Source organism: Meriones unguiculatus, chromosome 6, assembly GCF_030254825.1.
Source record: "Meriones unguiculatus strain TT.TT164.6M chromosome 6, Bangor_MerUng_6.1, whole genome shotgun sequence".
Classification (NCBI taxonomy): domain Eukaryota; kingdom Metazoa; phylum Chordata; class Mammalia; order Rodentia; family Muridae; genus Meriones; species Meriones unguiculatus.
In genome coordinates this window covers 53,451,344-53,473,406 of record NC_083354.1, presented here as the reverse complement: position 1 = coordinate 53,473,406, position 22,063 = coordinate 53,451,344, and the positions used below count along the sequence as shown (strand labels likewise).

Below are 22,063 nucleotides of genomic sequence, written 5' to 3'. Positions count from 1 at the left end.
AGTAGGTAGACACCAGGAGCACAATTCCACTAAAGACTACTTTGTGTGTGTGGAAGGGGGGAGAGGGAGAGAGCAAGCAAGCTAGGGTGCCATGCTCTGCCTGGGTAAGTCAGAGGACAACTTTCAGGAAGTGGTTTTTGGCTCCCACCGTGTGAACCCCAAGGACCCACTCAGGTGGCCAGGCTTGGCCGCAAGTGCCCCTTCTCCTCCAGCGCAGCCATCCTGCCTGCCCACTAGCATCATTTTATCCACATCATGCACTGGGTACGGATTCGCCAGGTCATTCTACAAGCTTTTGTTTTAAAAAATATCCTTAACTTTCTTGAAACCTATAATTTGGATTTGTTTGATGTATGAAAAGCAAAGATCAATGGACTTGTAAGGCCACACAACAACAGATACTTCTTACCAAGCTATGAAGGAATTACACTACCTGACCTTTTGATTCCCACAGACACTATCAGGTCTAAAGAGTAGCAAGTTTGATGCATGAATAAATGAGCCCAACACTGAGACAAGAAATGCAGTCTGTTCCACACACATTATAATGCCAGGACAATTTTATCTTCACCATGACACAATATTAAGAGATATTAAAAAAAAACCACATTTTCAAAAGCATATTTTAATTTTTTGAATTTTAATTCAAGTACAAGTCAGCTAGTTAACATAAATACAAAATAAATGCACATAATTTGCAGCCATGTACAAAAATGCAACAACAGTGACACTCACACGAATGGGCAAAACTCACCAGCTCTTTTAAAGCTGACTAAACTATGAATGATTGGTATAATTTAATTCACATCCACTGGGGTACATTCAAAAAGTTTAACAAAACTGGTCAGAACTAGAGTTTTTAGTTTCTAAAATGGATAGCATAAAAGTCAAGGTACACTTGAGAAACATAAAGTTATGGTGGAGAAGGTATGTGAGGAGGCAGAAAAGCACACTTTCTTTTACATTCTGTCCTATTTAATCAGACATACCGATCTTCTAAGGAATGTTGAAAGTTGTGATTAATGATGATAAATGAGCTGTGTATACACCCCACAGGGGTCCCCAGTACACTAACAGTTCAGACAGAAGAGCATGTGAACCAAAAGGCATGAAGAAAGCAGGGATTTCTTCCACTTACATGCTTCAAACTGAAATCACTATTTTGTGATTTTAAAAAGCCGGATATTTAGACTTTAGTAAATGAACATTTATTCTGTTAAACACCCCAAACTGTGCTCATCCTAATGGGGTAAACATCCAGGTTTAGGAGACAAAAGGCTGGGCTATGTGACCTAACAATGCTGTCAGAATTACAAGCTAGCTTGAGCCCTCTCTAGTGAGTCAGGTTGGTTCTACACAGTTACATAATGAGAACTGGACAGATTTAGTGAATATGGAGGGTCGGGTCTCTAATGACAGCAAAGGCAGGAGGTTAAGGTCATCTTGGGCAGTAAGAGACAAATCATTAAAAAAATAAATAAAAGGAAGGAAGAAATCAAACCAAACCAAAGACAAGTTTGGTAGCAGATCGGTCCCTGGAAATTTAAAGCACTGTATGGTGTCCTGCTACAGCTTGGCAATTCACCAACTGGGATATGCAAATTTCAAGCCTTTGAGCAACAGTAGCCGAGTTCTAGCTGCTGCTGTGAGGTTTGCTTCCAGTAGTTACTGTTCCAGCCTAAGTTCAATAATCTGAGAAGACTACAACAACAGTATACAACAAGGTCCACACTAGCTCTCTAAGACGTTTTAAAAGGTTATCCGACGGAAAACAGGTTGTAAAAAGGCCAATGCATGTATGCACATCTTTTTAAACATTACAACTGATTTAAGAAAATCTTCAAAGAAACACTTTAGAGACAAACTATATATAACACATGTATGATTTTTCTTTTGGATTATCTCTGTCATAAAGTAAACTGTGGCAGACAGTGCTCAGGGGAAAACAAAAGACCTCATTGCTCCTTTCCAACAGCTGCTTTACAAGGAAATACTGAGACTCTAAAACCCTTCTGCAGAACACACACTAATACTTTGAAAGCTGAGTACAATGTACTAGAGGTTAATATAAGCCTTACTTGCAAAATACAGAATATCACATGTTCATTCTTGAAGGACACTTATTATGGATTTGCTGCGACCACGTAAGGTGCTCCTTGGCTGCTGGTCTGTGTGTCATTCTTCATCCCTTGCGATTTGTGTAACACAGGAGAACATGCCCTACATTCAACACAGCTAAGTGTTATGGATCTTCCCACGAGCAAATGGTGCTGTATTAGGCAGTATCAATGGCACCTGAAGAAGCAACACTATAGCCTGAGACCTCCTCTACAGATTTAAGTTAAACCCACAAGCAGGTATTTATTTTTTGGTATGTTCCATGTAATAAATGTCAAAGCTGTAATAATTCCAAAGGTAACAATCTAAACTTCCTTTGGTCTCCAAATACATTGACTGGAATATTTGTAATTCCAATTGAGCACCTCAAAAACATCCAGTTACTGTTACAAGGAAGTCAAGGTGAGAAATTTAAGAAGGAATTACACTTCATTGGTGAGAGCAGAGAAAGCTTTCAATGGCATGTGGCTTTTCCATAATATTGTGGCATTACACAGTACAATGCACACTTAAAACACTGTTAAGATCTCCAAAACATATGTAAAATCCAGAAAAATATCATGAACACTGCTTCTGCCTAATACATAACAACGTTAAAAAAACTAACATGAATTCTCTCCTAATTCTTAACCCCTCAAAAGGCCACAAAGAGCATTCACAAAGTCACTCTGAAGAGAAAGCCATTGCACAAAATGTCAAGTTAAGGTACACTGATGAGTTAAGTACCGCAGTGGAGTTTAACTGTAGAAGCTTTATATACTAGTATAGCAACACCCATAGGAAAATCTATAGTACTTCAGCAAACACCTTTATAATGGCCATACATCATACATTAAAGTATGTGAAGGTGCTGCTGACTCAATAGCAAAATCTTAAAACTACATCTTGTGAAAACATTGAACTAAAATTAGCCCAGCTCTATGACAGAGCATTCAAGCAACTAGGACAGAATAACATTTGCCCAATGCAGCGCACTCATTTACAGACTCTTTGCCAACTAAGATTTGCTGTATCTGATAGCCGAAGGCTTCTTTTTGCAATAGTTATATTGTCCTAAATACTTCAAGGAACCTATAAAGGACAAAACTGAAAATTACCATTTTCTCTACCAACCAATACAGATGTAGAAATAACTCAAAGGTTAAAATTCTTAATGTGAAAGTAAGTAGAAAAAATTCAAGTGTTGGCTTTTCTACTTTTAAAGTAGGGTTGAGACTGTGATAATCACATTACAGCTCTCAGATTATGGAATCAAAATTGCATCCATTCATGCATTTCATAATTGCGGAAAGTTTGAGGATGCTCTCTAAGCCACCGAGTCAGTATCCACTTGCTTTCTTTTTCTTTTCTTTTTTTTTTTTTTGTGGCTGGAGAGACATCCGTGGGTGCTGGGAACCGAACTCTTGTATTTTTGGTTGTGAGCCTAGCCTTTAACGGCTGAGCCATCTCTCCAGCCCATCTACTCGCTTTCTTTATAGCCCAAACCATTAACCATGTGCATTTGATTAACCATGTGCATTTGATATGTAAACTTAAAGTCCACATTATGATAGATATCTTTTAGCTATAACCAAAACATTTTTAATGCTGAAAATACATAAAATGTCAAAGTGCAGTGATCACTGATGTCAAATAAAACATTGTAGCAGGTAAGATCTTTTGGGGAAACGGTATTAAGGATCTACCTACTGTTTAGAGTATTCCGGGGGAAATCTAGTTAGACATCTGTAATTGTCACTACTATCTTTGGAAAACTACAGCACAGTATATACTTAGGGATGACTTTGTTTAAAAGGCCAAAAAAAAAAAAAAAAAAAAAAAAAGCTCATGGAATTAACACTATATTCTGAATGTTGTCAATCAATACAACGAAACCATAGCTGTTGATCAATGGCAGAGAAAACAGCAATTTTGAGCATGGAATGCTTTTCAAAGCATTCTCTTAAGAGGCGGCACAGGCTTTCTTTACTGAAAGACTAGTGTGGTGTGGTGTCTTATGTTCTATAGCCAAACTTCCACTCAGCCATAGTAGTTAAAACATGTTTCCAATCTACTGTCTTCTGTCCACCTTGCTGGCTTCAGGGTCCCCTGGTCCACTGGCATCTTTTGGTCTCCCTGCTCTGCAGCATGGCAGCCCCTGCCGCTATCCATTAAGGAGGTAGACAACCAATTCATAAGTGGCCATTAGAATGGCTGTGTTTGGAATCTGTCTCACCAGATGAGTTGTTAGACCGCGGTAAAGGGACCCATAACCTTCTTCTTGAACAATCAAAGAGAGTGTCTGAAAAAAAGATCTGTATTTTGTTCCTTCTTCACGTAGTCTTGTTCTTACAACTTCTGTTCAGGAAAAAAAATAGAAGAATCATTTTACTGAAACATTACTGCTGTTTTTCCAGTCTCCTCATAATGAGCACATACCTGATCTGTCACTCTATAAACTTATGATACTGATTCAATGTATAGTTTACTGAAGCCAAATTACAAAAACACTAAACTAACACAATCCAAGTCATATATACTAAAGAATCTATTGCACAGATATAAGGGTATAAAATAAACACAGCATGATGAACAAATAAATTTCATAAAACGATAACAATATATCAGAAATAATTTTTTTGGTGGGCATGCTTAATGTGTCACCATAATATATAAAATTGCTTAGATCCTTGCAATTCAAGAACTTTAAATTTGGGATCCATTTGTGATCCATTTTCTGTTTGTTTGTTTTTAGAAGACAGGGTTTCTCTGTGTAGTCTTGGATGTCCTGGACTCGCTTTATAGATTGGGCTGGCCTTGAACTCAGAGATCCACTTTCCTCTGCTGCCCCGAGTGCTGGCATTAAAGGTGTGTGCCACTGCGTCCAGCTGCAAATTACAATTTTTAATATTTCTTCTTGTTTCCCATTTAAAAATAACAGCATACCTAGACTTATATTAAGAACAGCATCTAAGCTGGGTGTGGTGGTGCACACCTGTAATCTCAGCACTCCAAGTGGCAGAGGCATGCTGCTCTCTGAGTTCGAGGCCAGCCTGGTCTACAAAGCAAGTCCTGGACAGCCAAGGCTACACACAGAGAAACCTTGCTTAGACAAAACAAAACAAAACAAAGAAGCCCGCATCTTGCTATACAGCAATTGAATCAAATTTTGTACGCCCCCAAAGAACATGCACTCCGGTCACACCAGCTAGTCTCTTACCATGTGGATACGCTATGGTGGTAGCACAGGTTTTGGAGGTGGCAGCAGCTAGCATCATTCTCACAAAATCTGATGCTTCCTTCACAGACTCTTCATCACTTTCCATCATAGAAGCAGTCTTATATTCTAATAGTTTTTGCTTAATGCTTTCATAAATAACAAAGTGGATAACTGTCTCTGAAATGCCGGCATATGAGGCAGACATGCCCCTGTAAAATCCTTTCAGTCCATCTGTCTGATATACTTTACGAACACATTCAAAAGCACCCATTCGCTTTTCCCCACGATTCCTGTGAGGTAAAAAGAGAAAAATATTACTGACATTAAGTACTGAAATATTTTTATCAAAGTTAATGAAACACTTTTTTTTTTTAAACAATGCTCTTTTGTCAACTCATTAAAAATTTCATAGTACAGCCAGGTGGTGATGGTGCACGCTTTTAATCCCAGCACTCAGGAGGCAGAGGCAGGAGAATCTCTCTGAGTTTGAGGCCAGGCTAGTCTACAGAGCGAGTTCCAGGACAGCCAAAGCTACACTGAGAAATCCTGTCCCGGAAAAAGAAAATTCTTGTCTTTTCTCTTAAATTTGTCCTATGAGATAGGTAGCATGTTATCATCTTACCAAACACACATCATACTACACTGACTCTTCCGCTTCTTGTGCTCCTCAAAGTTTCAGGCAGAGGAAATCCTCAGCTAACTCTTATAGGGAACTCCACGCCATGCCCAAGTGTTGACCCAAGAAAGACTCAAAATGTATCAAAACCCCAAACTTTTATACTGTGATCATTCCAGTTCTAACTAGGCTAAATTTCATTTGCATTATAACTATGTAACTATATATATAACTATATATACATACACATATGAAAACAGAGCCAACATGGTGGTACATATCTTTAATACCAACACTATGGGAAGCAGATGGCAGTGGATCTTTGTGAGTTTGGGGTCAGCCTGGTCCACATAGCAAGTTCCAGGCCAGTCAGAGCTACATAATGGAGATTCTGTCTCTCAAAATACAAAACAAAAAAACAAACTAAGTGATGCCCCCCCAAAGAAAGTGTTAATTATGCTACTGCGCCTTAAAACAAGGAATTTAACTGGGTTTCTTTCAATTTCACACATGTCCACCCAAAAAGTTACCAGGTAAATGTAAGCCAGACTCCCTATGTAGTAGTCTGCAGGTAGCCTGATAAATAATGACTCGTCCCTACAGTATCTTTCCTAACACAGTCTCCTTTAATGCCATCTTACCTGTATTGCAGTTATTCCAAAAGGGTACAAAAAAAATCTACTCTTTCATATAAATATATATCCAAAATCTACTTTTCCATACATGTATAACTTTTTGTAAAAATACTACTATAATGTCTAACTGTGGTAGTTTTACAACAACACAATGTCACACTTTAAAAACCACTGGCTAAGTCTTATCTACATTACTTTCAGCTCTTTGGCTCTCAGAAACTTTGTAAAGCTACAACATTCAAGATTTCATTTAAAGAACAAGTCAAAACTTCAAACAACTAAGCCATTCCTTTTCAAAATTTACAAATAGCATGTAATTCAACATGAATATATATGGAAAACAGCAGAAAATTAAACAGGCATAATTAGCTATTAAGGATCTGGTAACAGCCTACAGGATACAACAGTATTTTTTAAAATACAAAACCGGTGGGAAAATGTACAGAGAACCTTAGCTCTATCATCACTGCAGCAGACTTCTGTGGTAGTCTGAATGACAATGGCTCCCCCAGGCTCATAGTGTGTGAATGCTTGGTCCTGAGTTCGTGGAACTTATTATGGCCTTGTTAGAGGAGGTATGTAGGAGGAAGTTTTGGGACTTCAAAAGACCATGCCAAGTCCTGTCTGACTGTCAGTCATAGTATGTAAAGCTCTCACTTACAGTGCCAGGCCTGTTTGCCTCCTGCCATGACGATCATGGACTAACCCTCTTCAAAATGAAAGCAAGACCCCATTTTGAGGGCTGGAGAGATGGCTCAGTGGTTAAGAGCACTGTCTGCTCTTCCGAGGTTCAATTGCCAGCAACCATATTGGGGTTTACAACTATCTATACTGGGGACTCAGGTCCACTTCTGGCATGCAGGTATACATGTAATCAGAGTACTCAAAAACATAAATAAATAAATCTTAAAAAAAAAAAGACCCCAGTTTTAGGGGTCTTTATTCACTTTACATCTTTCCATTTAAGAAGCATGACCATGGGGCTGGAGAGATGGCTCAGTAGTTAAGAGCACTGTCTGCTCATCCAAAGGACCCGAGTTCAACTCCCAACACCCACATGGCAGCTCACAACTGTCTATAACTCTAGTTCTGGGTGCTCTGACACCCTCACAGCAATGTACATAAAATTAAATAAATTATTAAAAAAAAAAACAAAGTATGACCTTTCTCCATTCTGAGAATGGAATGCTGAGCTAAGATGGCAAGACTCCAGCTGCATTGCTTCCTCTGGTCTGTTCTCAGTTCCCAGGACATGTCCAAGTCCTATACTTTAGATTCCCTGAGATTTACCCTCACTGGTCCCTGATTAAAACTGGCTTAAAAACAAATCATTCATTGTTTGTCCATTTTAAGTTGACTCTCAACGACTCCTGATGACTCTTCTAACATGAAACAGTATTTGCTCAGCATAGCTTTGTTGAACGAATCAATCTGTTTTGGTAAAACTGAGGTCAGCTGTAACTAATGAAGTCTACTGTCACAGGAATGTTACCTCCCAGCTCAGGGCTTTTTGTAAATAGGTCACTGGATTGAGCAATGTTAGCTAGCTACCAGGTAACTTAGTTAGCTGTTGGGAGGCCCTTACAAGTACCCATACAGGTAGTGGACACTTCTTTGGCTTGGTTAACCTATCATCCCCCAATAAAAACACATCAAACTCCTCCATCGTACACGTAGTTTTCTTATTAGCAACTGTTATGTAACTTTTTGCTTCTGGTGGGAGATGAAACAAAAGCAACAAATACTCAACAGCTATCTCTCAGTGACAGAGTGTTACACAGAATCCTGGGGGAAGAAGTTACAACCACAGATTTACTCAGCTGTGGACCCTGTGTGCAACAACATTGACTGGCTAGGCAAGATGAACCTCCTGATGCAGTACTGGCAAGTCTATTCAGGGGATACCCATCTGCTTTCTGGTTGGATTTGAGGCTTGCTCCATAGGAAAGCATTCCCATTTGGTTCTGAAAACTAGTCAAAACCCCATGGCTAAGCCAGGAAGCTATTGTTGCTGTTCTGCTAAATGGATATGATATGCCTGTCAAACTGCCATCTAAATATCTATGTTCATGCCCATAGAAGAATGCTGCTGCCAGCTTCTTTTTGCAGCAGTGAGCAGTGATTGCAAAAAACACTGGTCGGTCAAAGTACAAGGAATAAATAAATGTTGAATGCTAGCTATAAATAGGACATCTGCATAAGCCCCTCCAAGGGGCTGTTAGAAGAAGGGGTGGAAAGAATTTAAGAGCAAGAGCTTGGAATACAGACTTCCAGTCATGCCATGACTGTGGCTTAATTCACGGCAGCTGTGATGACCTCTACAGAATCTCCACAAGATTGGCTGGTCAACACTGTGAGGGGAGCGGAAGGGGTTTCATAAGATGCCACTTTCCTGAGGATTTAGGTGCAGTGATAGGTAGCAGCTATTTTAAAAGGCTCACCTTATAAACTCTTACCTATTGCTCCTGAAAATAACTGAAGAAACTCACAGTTGTACACACACAAAAGACAAAAGCAGAAATGGAGCTACTATCACTGAGAATGTGTGTGTGTGAGTGTGTGAATATGGAAGAAATACATCCTGTCTGTGTGTGGAAATGTCATAATGCATTCCCATTTTTGTGTATAAAATTAGCAGCCAAAGAAGGATAAACAAGGCAAGACAACCTGACCCTGAAGCATTATGGATACAAATTTACATTAAAAAGTTAGCTAAATCCGTGTTAGCTTATCTAATTTAAATATAAATATACCAGGCTAGTGAGGTGGCTCAGCAGTTCAGAGCACTGGCTGCTGTTCCAGAGGACCTAAGTTTAAACCATCTATAAAAGGATCTGATGTCCTCTCTTGTCATGCAGGTATACATGGAAACAAAGCATTCACACATTAAAAATGATGATGATGATAAATATATCTTAAGCCAGCTATGGTGACTCACCTGTAAAAACAATACTTGGGAGGCTAAGGCAAGATCATACACATTTGACAGCAGCCTGTGCTTCTCCCGGCTACAGTAAGACCCTGTCTCAGAATCAAACCAACCAAATAAAAACATACCTTGCATCAAGCTGTAACCGAGTCTTTATAAGCCAAATGGGGTTTGTTGCAGTGATTGCAGTAAAACCTAAACGAATATATTTAAAATGAATGTCAGTAGACAAGAACTACAGTATTCACAGTAAGGATCTTCACATCATAAATCGACAGTTCAGAAATATCTACAAATGTTGAAACTACTAGCTGAAGTAAGCTTTACACTTTTCAGTTATGTCCAGGTGACCATGAATACCTGGCCTGGCCTTCCTAGATGGTATTCTTTCAGGGGCAGAGTCTCCCCTCACCTCAAGCATTCTCCTAACCTGCATGAAAAGAGAGTGCTCTCTACTCTGTGATGTGCGTTCAAGAGCTAAAAAAAACACGCACTTTAAAACAGCTGTCTGGTGCTGAGTCACGTCACCCATCACACCATAGTCAAAGGGAATCTCCTACACAAATGGTGCCAAATACTGGTAATTTGGTCTGTGGCCCAGAAGTTTTTTGTTTTTAAACAAATATTAGCACAGAGTTTCTGTTGGGGTTAATAGGTGAGATTTATTTGTCATCAAATTAAACAAACTCTTAAGGTCCAAAAAGTTACAAACAAGAATTTCCCTCTCCCTTTTACAGAGAATGAAGAGAGTCAGTAGGGTAGAAGGCAACTCTCCTTCACTAGCGCTCAAGTGTCCTCTAGTCACCGCTGCTGCAGAGCAGCAGACCTCATGGTGCGGTGGCTCAGCTTCAGACAGTAAACTAGGGTTTATGGAGCAGTGGGTTTCTGGGACCATCTTTCTAGATGGTTTCTGGGACCGTCTTTTAGAAAAACAGCATAGAAAATGAAATCTTAATGACAGCAATTTATAAAGATGCTTCATCTATACATTATAAACGGTATTTATTTTGCTTTTACATTTAAGATCAGTAATATAAACTACACAGAATTACATTTATTCATACTGGCTTTTAAATTCATTGAAAACTCACATAGAGAAATAAGGAACTTAGTTATTTTAATACCTTCTATCAAACACTACTGAGTCAAACAGGTTATTTTTAGGAAGACATACTATACTCAGCACATTTAATATGAACAAAAATGCTGTAATGCATTTAATACTACATTAAAGTTATTTGAGTCAATCATAAACTTTCTGTGGCTTTTAAAGTTGCTACGTAAGTGAAATGATTTTACTCAACTGTTTACAGAGCCGCATAATTCTCTTTTCCCTTTTGTAATATCAGATAATTAATTTACTCAAATTTTACTTCTTTTATGCCCTGTTGTAACACTGTAGAAATAACCACAAGTCACACAAAGGGTTGTCCCAATTAACCTATTTAGCAAGATTTAAGTTTGGTTTATTAACTTTTAAGTAATTCTGTGACTAGTTTCTGCTTTTCTTAAGTGCTTTTAATACTACCTGAAGAGGAATGAGATCAATAACTTTGGCAGCATTCGCTGGCAATAACATAACCTTTTGTTTTAATAAGAGGTTCACATGAATTCTTGCTCAAAGAAAAAACATGATTATCAGACTAGTTTAAATAGTTGTCTTACATTAGTCTGAGATTAAACATACACTGTTATTTTCTTCTTTTGAACCTTATTTTTTTAAATGAGAATGTTAAAATCAACATATTTTATCTGTTATTAGGTGTCAATACAGGTCAAACCACCAACTAAATGACTTCTTGTTGCTGGGGGCTGAAACCAGGGCCTCACAGCTGCTAGGTAAGTGGTCTAACTACAAAGCCACACACCTCTAACCCCAATTCTTAGTTGTTAAACAAGAATTGCAACTCCTAGATATTTATATTAGCTACATGTCTATACAGCAAGATTAAGAGTTTCTAAGAAAAAAATGTGGGAAGCAGCATAAATCCACAACATTATTATTTATTATTTACAATGATTTTAATTGTTTCTAGGAAAACAACCTTTATTTCAAGAAGCATAAAGTGGAAATCTCTATCTTAAACTAAAAATAAAGCTATCCAATTAAAATTTTTCATTCAGTTTACTTTTTTGAAATGATTACCATCACTTTCAACCTTAAAATAAAACTTTTAGTTCAAGTTTCTGCCTTTAATTACTTTCCACATCACAAAATCCCTCACTTTAGGGTAAGAAGTTTGCTAGAAACACCACATATAAAAAACATTTTAAAATATTACTCAGGATACAAATTTTTTAACACTCAAATGGTAACTTTGATACTCCTCCATAAATAATATCAGAAAGCAAACAACAGGTATTCCTCACTTAACTAAAATCTCTATCCAGATGCAGTATGTGACAGACAACATGGAAATGTGGAGAAGTGGGAGAACGGGACCTTGTGACACCATTGCTGTAAGCCCCGCTCACTGTGGCTGTTCTGGCTTACCTCGTCTAGTAATTGGCACCAGCTGATTACAGAAGCCTGGCTAATCAGCAAATTACTTAGCAACTAGCTGTTGGTCCTTTAAAGTGAAAAAACAAAATGCTAACTGGTTCTTAAGTTTTATAGTATTACTTTTTCTTAGCCAAAAAATAGTTTAAGTAGCAAACAGACATTATTGGGCTAATTAAATCTGGAAAAAATATAACCTATTAACCCAAGTTATAAAAAAATGGAATAAAACAAATTTTTACTATTAACAAAATTATGTGGCAAGGCAGTCTGTGGTTAGCCACAGCTAAACACATATTTTTTTTTTTTTCTACATTTATGACAGCATAGATGCTGGGCATGGTGATACTGATGTTTAGAAATTGCCTATCACTTTTTACTTTGCATTTTAGTTTTGTTACATTACACAATGTATTCAGAATACCCAATAAAACATTAAAACAAAATGGAAAGTATAATGAATCCACTTGTAAATTAAGAATCTGTATTGTTCTAGATTCAGTTAAAGCAAAATGCCAATACAGGCATTAAATCAGCAGTGTCAATGTTTACTGAAAAACTTTAGAAAACTTTAAATGCAAATTTAAGTTGTGAATCAAATAAAACTCCACTTGATAATGTAAATCAATTAAAAACAAATCCCACCTACAGAAACTCACTGAAAATGTTTAAGTGAGTGATACCTGCGGTCTTGCATTTCAATACTTATTTCAATTAAATTCTGAAAGTACAAAGCATATACAACTTCCAAAAAGTATTGAAACTATTTTAAAATTTAAAACTACACTAAAAGAGCTAAGACCTCATTCACTATAGCCTGTATGTCTTAGAAAGTCTTTTCAAAAAGGCAGTAATCAAGTATCAGTGGATTAGAGTGGAAAGCACTGTGTTAGACTTCTAAACATTAGCTAAGCAAAGACAAAAGACAGCAACTATTATTTAACAGCTGTAGGACAGCATATTAAAACTTCTTTAATGTATTAAAATATACCATTGTTATTCTGTGGAGGTCAAGGCTGATAAAAGCCAAGCTGAAGACCTCAGGTTTAAATGGTAACTGAAAAGTAAACCATTCTTCCTTCTAGAAGGATAACAAAGGGACCAGAGTAAAATCTTTATGAAATAATCAACAATGCACACAAATTCATGTCCCGCCTCCTATTCATCCACAGCTACTATAAAATCCCAGGGTGTGGTTCTTATACTAGAGGCTGCAAGAGATGCTCAGATCAGTACTCACGAGGTTTAAGTTAGTCCATATTTCTACAGGAAGTGACCTGCGGATGGGGAGCATGAGATGACACGATCTCACTCTTTTCTCGGGAGAAATGTACAGTAAATGCCTAAAATAGACACAGGCTTTTCTGTATCATAACAACAAGCAGTGACCTCATCAGACACATGTGTACAAACTGAATCCCACTCGAAGGATTTAAGAAATATTTACTGTGAGATCCTTTAAAAATTTTTTTTATCAGAATGTGCCTTGTGTTTTATTATAAAAGTGCATAGAGTACTGACAATCCCAACATCTTCAGCAGATTCAAGTCCAAATACTTACCTAAGAGATGATCAATTTTGTCTTAAAGAAAAAATGCTAACCTTGTCAAGGGAAGATCTAAAAAAAAAAAATTAGAAGGGATTCTACGTCCTATTTCCTACCACTATTATCTACAATGAAAAAGCTGCAAACACTTTTTTCTGCTCTTTAATATCAGATTATCTAGTGTTTAAACAGACAGAAACAAACAGTGCCCCAACAGGGTCAGAGCCTGGAAGGTTGCGTCTAGTCAAGCACACACTGCTACAGTAGTACCTGTCACCTCGACTCTAGCAGTAACACTGCACAGCCATACTTAAGGAATATTTTGGATTATTGTGTATTAATTCTTGTGTTCTACAAAACAGAAAACAGGAAAAATATTCACAAATAAGCATACAAAGCAGCTGCCCAACCATGCATTTGGCTGAATACTGTAAGGTAAACTTTATATTTATTTAAGGAATAAAAAACACCTAACTTTACATTTAAATAATGAAGTTAAAATCACAGAAAAATATACCTTAAAAAAATGTGTTCCTGAAAACAAACAAAAAAGTAATAATGTATTCTGTAAGCAAATATTACTCACTAGGTATACTGACAGCACTAAATTATTTATTGATGCATTAGAAATTTCAAACTATATGAATAAACACAATAATGAAAATAGAAACCCAAATCCTTTATACTCATGTTATATATAAACTGTATGTGTTTGTCAGGTAAACTTCTAAAAATTGGGAATCATTGTAAAGAAAAAAAGAAACTTAATGTAAGTTTTGGCATACCAATTGGTGCCATAGTGTACTCAGAAGGCTACTCTGAGTACTTTTGACACAGAGTGTCAAAAGTTGTATGTAAGAGGAAAAGGATGGGTAAAACATAGGCACAACCAGCACTGCTTGGATTAAATGTCTTTGTTACTGGAAATGTTTCAGTAAAACAAAAACATATAGTACATTTTAGGTATGGTCACTTATAACACTGCAAAATACGAAGACTGCCTGCATTTTTAGCTAAGTTTTAATGTTTAAATCACACGCTTTCGTTGATTTGGATAACATGAGACAAAATGAGACAGAAGGAAGAGGCTGTCTGTATTGACTGGTGTGGCACATCCCCGAGGCAACATGACTAACTGCCTCATTTAATGCATTTTTCCTACTGAAGTGACAAGGTTAGCATTTTTTTTCAGCCAGTTAAAATCTTTCCCACATGACTTATCTTTAAGTACTTTGTACCTCTAAATCATTCTTCGATGTCTAAAACTGTGACCCTGAAGAAAACGCAGAGAAATCTGGTACAGTTTTGTTTAAAGAATAAATGGGGCAAAAAGCTACCTTAATCAATCTGTACTGGACCATTCTGTTTCACCAGCCATGTAGCTACACAGAAGAAACTACAAAGCTAAATGTTAACGCTAACCAACAGTGCAAGGAAATCTGAAGGCATGTTTTTCAGGACAATGTAACTGCAAACAAGTGAAAAAAATATTTTCAAATTTCATAGTAAGTACACATTACAACATAGTAAGTGTAATAATGTCTGAATATACATGCTTATCGATTTACCAAAATTCAGGGAATTCAAGTTGGGAAACAGCATTAAAGATGATGTTATACATTTGAGAAAAAAATTTAAAGTTACTTTGCAATGTGATTAAAAAATATTACTAAATTTTGGTGAGATATCTTAATAAGATATTCCAGTAAGAATTTAGATATACTGAATCTCTAAAATTACAATATTGAGTCCATAATAAACACTGTCAACTTTACAATGCCTGTTTATCTAGTTTGATTTCACTTTTTAAAAGTAACATTAATATTTCTTTTTAATTTTCTGGAGTTAAAGACAAATAACCCCACCACCCCAAAACCACAAATGCTGAAATCTAGAAACATATTATTAACCTAATGTAATGGTTACTGAGTTTATAACTAATTGGCCCAACTTTCACCTATACCCAGTCAAATCTGTAAGAGGAAAATATCCATAATCAACATCTATAAATAGTACAATTTAAAAACATTCTAGTTTGTAACGAGGTAAATACACTTAAGAAACAATTACCCAATCTATCCTGAGCAATCCAGTTATTCCATGGATAGTCACAACCCCCCCCCCCCCCCCAGGAATTAGCTAACTTTTTCAAGATCTCATACTGGCAAATCAAAATATATACTATTTTGACTTTAAAAGCTGTTTAAAGTCCAGCTTTAAAGTATCAATCAACCAGCCAACAATTGCAAAATATAAAGAGCCTTGAGAATAATTTGTAAAGTATATGCTAGATTTATTGTGGTGGCAAAGGCTATCAATACTTCACAAATCAGTATTTCAAACTTACATTTAGTTGGTTAAATATGTGGTTCAAATTAAACTATTCTAAGTAGAAAATTAGCAGTTTAAGGCACTCGTTAAGTACTCAATAGGAAGTCAATTTATTGATCATCAGCTGATAAAAGCAGCTACAGTTTTAAGAAGTTACAGGACAATTTGGAAATATGAGGTAGATTAAATAATAATTCTCAGAAAATTGAGAGGCATTTCTATTAAGAACTGAAAGTCAAGGCTTTGTCTAACATGCATGGCAGCAAATGATTCCAGAACCAGAACGGCAAACCAATTTCTACCACGTATCCTTAGTGCAGAAACCTGTGGCACTAAGTCTCTGGAAACATTTTTATACAAGCATGCACACATAAGCCAGTGTCTACAGTTCAGGTCTAGACTATGAGGAATGATAAACACATTCTTAATTGTGCACCATTACAATGACTGGGTCATAATAAACCTCACAAAGCCTGAAGCACCTGAGCCCAGGATGCACTGAATGCATCAACAAGTACTGGCAGCGTGTTTCAGATAGGAGTCGAAACATGCAGCAGGAAGGCACCAAGGGAAACTGAAGAGAGCAAGTGACAGCTGACTCCAGTGCAGTTATGGCTAGACTCTTAATGCATGAATGCATTAAATATTAAGCAACACACAGCAAAATAAATATACTATCTGCAGTCTGTCAATTTTAAACTCTTAATTACAAAGATGTAACTGATAACAGATTTTACATATAGCAAATGTTTTATTCAAATGAAAAATATCTTTGCAGATTTTAATTATTAAAAAGCACACTAACCATTTTAATTCGATATCAAGTCATCATAAAGTATTAACGTCTCCAGGCCTAGAAGAGTTTTTATTATTAAATATTCATACCTGCCATTGCAGCTGAAACCATGTGTACTTGGGTAGAATCAGGATCAAAAACACCATTCAACTTTTCCTTGCAGTTTGAATAAGCAGCAAAGTATATTGCTCTAAAAATAAATTTATTTATGGTATAAATCTCTGTAATTTTAAGTTTCAGTCATATTCAACATAACATCAGATTTACCCATTTTTCTCCACAAACCACATTTTGTACTTTAGAAAAGTCAAACTCAAATGTATATTTCCTAGCAACCATTCTTATATCTCCAAGCTGTGCTCAATACTGACAACCACACAGCTACTACAAGCAAAAGGAATTTGTGTAATATCCCGATAACTGGAGACACTATGTTTCAGTGAGGCTGTGATATTTGCACTATGAGTGCTAAATCAAAAGTCAGTTTACTTAACTTGAGTTAGGTGAATATAATTTTATAGGTAGAGGTGATCTAATCAGTCCAATGCCAGACAGTTCTGAGATTCTGTGGTATGCTCTATACTATAAACATACACAAAATAGGTTCATAAATATATACACACACGTATATAAATATAGCACTGGGCCATCTCACTACCACCACCACTAACTCACCCAACTTTAATGCTGCTCAGCCTCCCAATTACAGGTTTAGCAACAAAGCTCAACTCTGAATACTTTCTTAAAATGAAAGAAGTGAAATCCAGTAAACAACCAGATGTGAATGAGGTATAGTTTTACGTATAGAACTAGGTGTTGTAAATACGAATTTCTATTCCCAATTTTTCTGAGAAAGCGCCAGATTGATTTCCAAAGTGGTTGTATAAGTTTGCACTTCCACCAGCAGTGAAGTAGGATTCTCTTTTCTCCACAACCTCTCCAGCATGTGCTGTCATTTGAGTCTTTGATCTTAGCCCTTCTGATGGGTATAAGATGGAATCTCAGAGTTGTTTTGATTTGCATTTCCCTGATGAAACAAGGATGTTGAACTTTTAAGTGTTTCTCTGCCATTTGATATTCTTCTGTTGAGAATTTTCTGCTTAGCTCTGTACCCCATTTTTAATTGGATTATTTGATTTGTTGATGTCTAACTTCTTGAGTTCTTTATATATTCTGGATATTAGCCTTTTATCGATGTAGGATTGGTGAAGCTCTTTTCCCACTCTCTAGGCTGTCATTTTGTTCTGCTGACAGTGTCCTGTGCTTTAGAGAAGATTTTTAGTTTCATGAGGTCCCATTTATTAATTGTAATTTCTTAGAGTCTGAGCTGTTGGGTGTTCTGTTCAGGAAATTGTCTCCTGTGCCAATGAGTGCCAAGGCTCTCCCCACTTTTCTTTCAAGAGATGTAGTGCCTGGTTTTATGTTGAGATCTTCGATCCACTTGGACTTTAATTTTGTGCAGGGTGATAGACATGGGTCTATTTGCATTTTTCTACATGTGCACATCCAGTTAGAACAGCACAATTTGTTGAAGATGCTCAACAGGGGATCAAAGCAGATGCAGAGACTCCGGGCCAAACTCTGGGCAGAGCACTGGGAGTCTTGTGGAAGAAGAGGGGACAAGGAGCCCCACAAGGAGACCAACAAAGCTTAAAAAAAAAACAACAAAAAAATCCTGAACCCGGGGATCCTGTGGAGACTGATGCATCAACAAAGGACCATACACGGAGAAGACCTAGACTGCCTGCTCTGATGTAGCTGATTAGCAGCTCAGTCTCCACGTGGATTCCCTAGTAAGGGGGTCAGGGGCTGCCTCTATCATGAACTTGACTGTCTCCTTTTCGATCACTCCTGCCTGGTGAGGCGGCCTTACCAGGCCACAGAGAAAGACGATCCAGGCAGTCCTGATAAGACTTGACAAGCTATGGGCAGATGGCAAAGGACGAGAACTCCCCCTTTCAGTGGACTAGAGGAAGGGGATTGGGGGGTAAGAGGGAGGGAGGGTAGGACAGGAAGGAGTTGAGGGAGGGGATTCAATCGAGATATATCATGAATAAATTGTGAAAATATATCTAAAAATATGAACTCTGAACAGCATTTTTACCATGAAAAGAATCCAGTTGTAGGGGATTTGATCCCCCTCTGACTAGGCCCACGTGTTGTACATTCTTTCATGCAGGAAGAATATTCACACGTAATAAATATTTTTTTAAATGCTTAGGTATAATCAGGTGAACACTGTAATCCTAGTACTCGGGTGTTTTATGCAGGAGAAGAGTAAACGTGAGGCTAGTGAGGCTACCCAGTGAGACTCTCAAAACAACAACCCTCCCAATACCCACCACTTTTCTAAAAACCTTTTTTAATTTAAGAGTTACCACAGTTAAATTAAAAACAAAACTTCCAGTAATTTATCATAAAAATCAGTTCAGCCTTAATCAGTCTGGGAGGTAGAGGCAGGTGAATCTCTTTGAGTTCAAAGCCAACATGGTCTACGTATCAAAGTCAGATCAACCAGGACTCTGTTGTGAAACCTAGTCTCAAAACAGGCAGACAAAACAAAACAAACAAATAAACCAAAAAACGCACCCCACATTAGTTCATAGTTTTTGCCTTGTGCAATATTCAGCAATTCCTGTAAGTATAAAAGTCCTCTAATTTCTAAGGCCAAAAGAGAATGTAACGTTCTCTCAGGAGGTATCACAAGAGGCCAGTCATTAGATAGGAGGTAATTCAGATTTATTTTGAAAGCATTTCTAGTTCATATTTAAAGATGTTATTTCAAAGATGTTATTTAAAGATGTTATTTATAGTTTTGAATATTCTCCCCTATGATTATATCCAGATACCCTGAAATAAAGATAGCCACAATTTTATTTAGCCCCCCTTTTTACCTGGAGGGGGCCACCCCCACCAAATTGGGGCCTAATCCTCTAAACAACGAGCGAGGGCCTTCTTTTTCCAGGATAACCCTGAAAAGAGAAAAGAGAAAAGAGAAAGGAAAACTATTAGAAAGAAATGTTCTTCTACCATCCTTTACTAATATCCTAGCGCACAGCCAACATCTCCTGGTTATAATTCGTCTTCCTGGTCCACTTCATTACTCATAAAAACTTTTTGTGGGGGTGGGGGGCAGTGATGCAGGAGAAAGTACTGAAGAATCAAAGTTACTTACTAGTGGTAATACAATTCTGTACATATTCTTTTCTATGTACATATTTCTTTTACCCGCTGGCAAGATGGCTCAGTGGGTAAAGGCACTTAATATGCAGCCTAAAGAGCTGATCTGGATCCCTGGAACTCAACTAAAGTTGGAAGGAAAACTGATTCCACACAGTTGGCCTCTGTTCTCTACACACATTCTAAGGCACTTATGTGCCATAGTACACGCACAAAATTTTTAAAAATTATGGTTTTAGCCAGGTATGCGGGCTCATGCCTGTAATTCCAACACCTGGGAGGCTGAGATAAGGGGGTCATCCTTACGTGTCAGGCCAACTTGTGCTTTAGAGTGAGTTTCAAGTCAGGCTGAGCTTTAGTGAGACCCTACCTCAAAATAACAGAGAAGACTGCGTATGTAGATTGTGACACTGACTTGCCCTCTCACTTGTGGGCCCCCCTCTCCTGATCTGGATCAGCAAATTCAATTCTACAATTGACCCTTTCAGGGTCTGTCTAGTGCTGGGGATTAGACTGAGATGCAGGCAGAAGGCAAACCCTCCACTGCTGAGCCACAGCCTGGTCCTTGAAGTCTTTTTCATCTTGGACAAGACCCTACAAGCTCTGCAGTATCATGTCAGTCACTCGTTCCAGAGAGATGCTCTGGCAAAATCTATCACCCTAACACCCTACAGGTTACCAGGATGCTTGGTGCATTCCCCTCCAATCATAGCATTTACTATATTGAGAACTTTATAATAAAGACCTTATGACTAGATAAAAAGACAGAAAAACAGCCTTTCATACTGAAAAATTTGCTGAATAGTTGTGAAAAAAAATATATTAAGGCAAATAATTTAATAGGTAACAAGACATTTATCCCCAGAAAAAAAGGGGGGGGGGCAAAGAGTCTAAAACATAAGACTTTCTGAAATTAGGTAGTTCAACAAAGTTACAGAGGTAAGAAGGGGCAAAGACATTTTAATGTCAGAATCCAGATGTGGCAGCATACGTCTACAATTATACATCTGAGAGGCCAAGGCTGAAGCAGTTCAGGCCAGTATAATTAGATCTGACTTAGGACAATAAGCAAACAAACAAATAAATAGCAAAGAAAACTTCAGAGCTAAGAGAGAGGTAGACCAAGTGCTTCTCCAAGCATTCACACTTAAGATCTCTTAAAAGGCAGATATTAAGGTAATAGTTAATTAACAGTATGAGCTAGGAACAAGACCTTTTCTCTATGAGGTACAAGAGTGGAAAACTGAGAAAAAAAGTAATTTTTCACCCATCCCAATTTTATGAAACTAAGCAATATTCACTTATTGGGTACTTAGGTGATCAGATAAATTAGCTTATAAAGAGATTACAGGAGGGCATGAAAAACTTGAGGAAATGGTGGTGGTACATGTCTTTAGTCTCATTACAGAGTAGGCAAAAGCAGGTGAACCTTTTATGAGTTTGAGGCCAGCCTGGTCTACGCAGAGTTCCAGGTCAGCCAGTGCTACTTAATGAAACATTGCCTCAAAACAACAACAAAAAAACCTGAGGATCTTAAATTTAAAAACAAACAAACAAGCCAGACATGATGGCCCACGCCTTTAATTCCAGCCCTCAGAGAGGCAGAGGAAGACAGTCACTGTGAGTTCAAAGCCAGCCTATCTACAAAGTGAGTCCAGGACAGCTAAGACTACACAGAGAAACCCTGTCTCAAAAAATCAAAACTAACAACCAAACCTACAGAGATATTAAAAGTTCTTATAATAAAGTAAAAGCAAAATTAGTGAAAACCAGAACAGTATGTCTCAGGGGCTGAAGAGAAAAATTTTAAGATCTGATCAAGGGTAATGTCAAAATTATGATGTTAAGATACATTTCCTGGGACTGGAGGGATGGCTCAGTGGTTAGAGATCCTGAGTTCTGAGTTCAATTCCCAGAATCCACTTGGTGGCTCACAACCATTCATAACTGTACTTTCCAGGGGATCCAATGTCCTCTTCTGGTGTGGATATATGTAAACAAAACACTCAAATACATACATAAATTAAAAAAGACACATTTCCCACATCAATCAGTAATTTTCTCTAAGTATGACTTTTTTAATTCAAAATTGCTGACAGTCTTACTCTACCTTTCATGTACTTGGGTAATCAAGCTGAAAGGTGTGATGCAACCTTTTAGTAGAGAATGTAAATACCCTGTATGAGCTCATCTGCTCCAACAAAACAAACACT

General features: G+C 37.5%; 1 protein-coding gene across 1 annotated transcript in view; it reads right to left on the bottom strand.

Annotated features, from left to right (window-relative positions):
- Positions 1–609: 609 nt before the first annotated feature.
- The window catches only part of Slc25a36 (solute carrier family 25 member 36), a 34,687-nt gene continuing 13,233 nt past the window's right edge, over positions 610–22,063 (bottom strand). The window contains exons 3-7 of the mRNA XM_021649133.2: positions 19,565–19,642; positions 16,760–16,860; positions 9,626–9,692; positions 5,318–5,607; positions 610–4,455 (exon numbers count right to left, since the gene is read on the bottom strand). Of these exons, the coding sequence (XP_021504808.1) occupies positions 4,262–4,455; positions 5,318–5,607; positions 9,626–9,692; positions 16,760–16,860; positions 19,565–19,642 (730 nt within the window). The 3' untranslated portion in view covers positions 610–4,261. The remainder of the gene's footprint in view (positions 4,456–5,317; positions 5,608–9,625; positions 9,693–16,759; positions 16,861–19,564; positions 19,643–22,063) is intronic.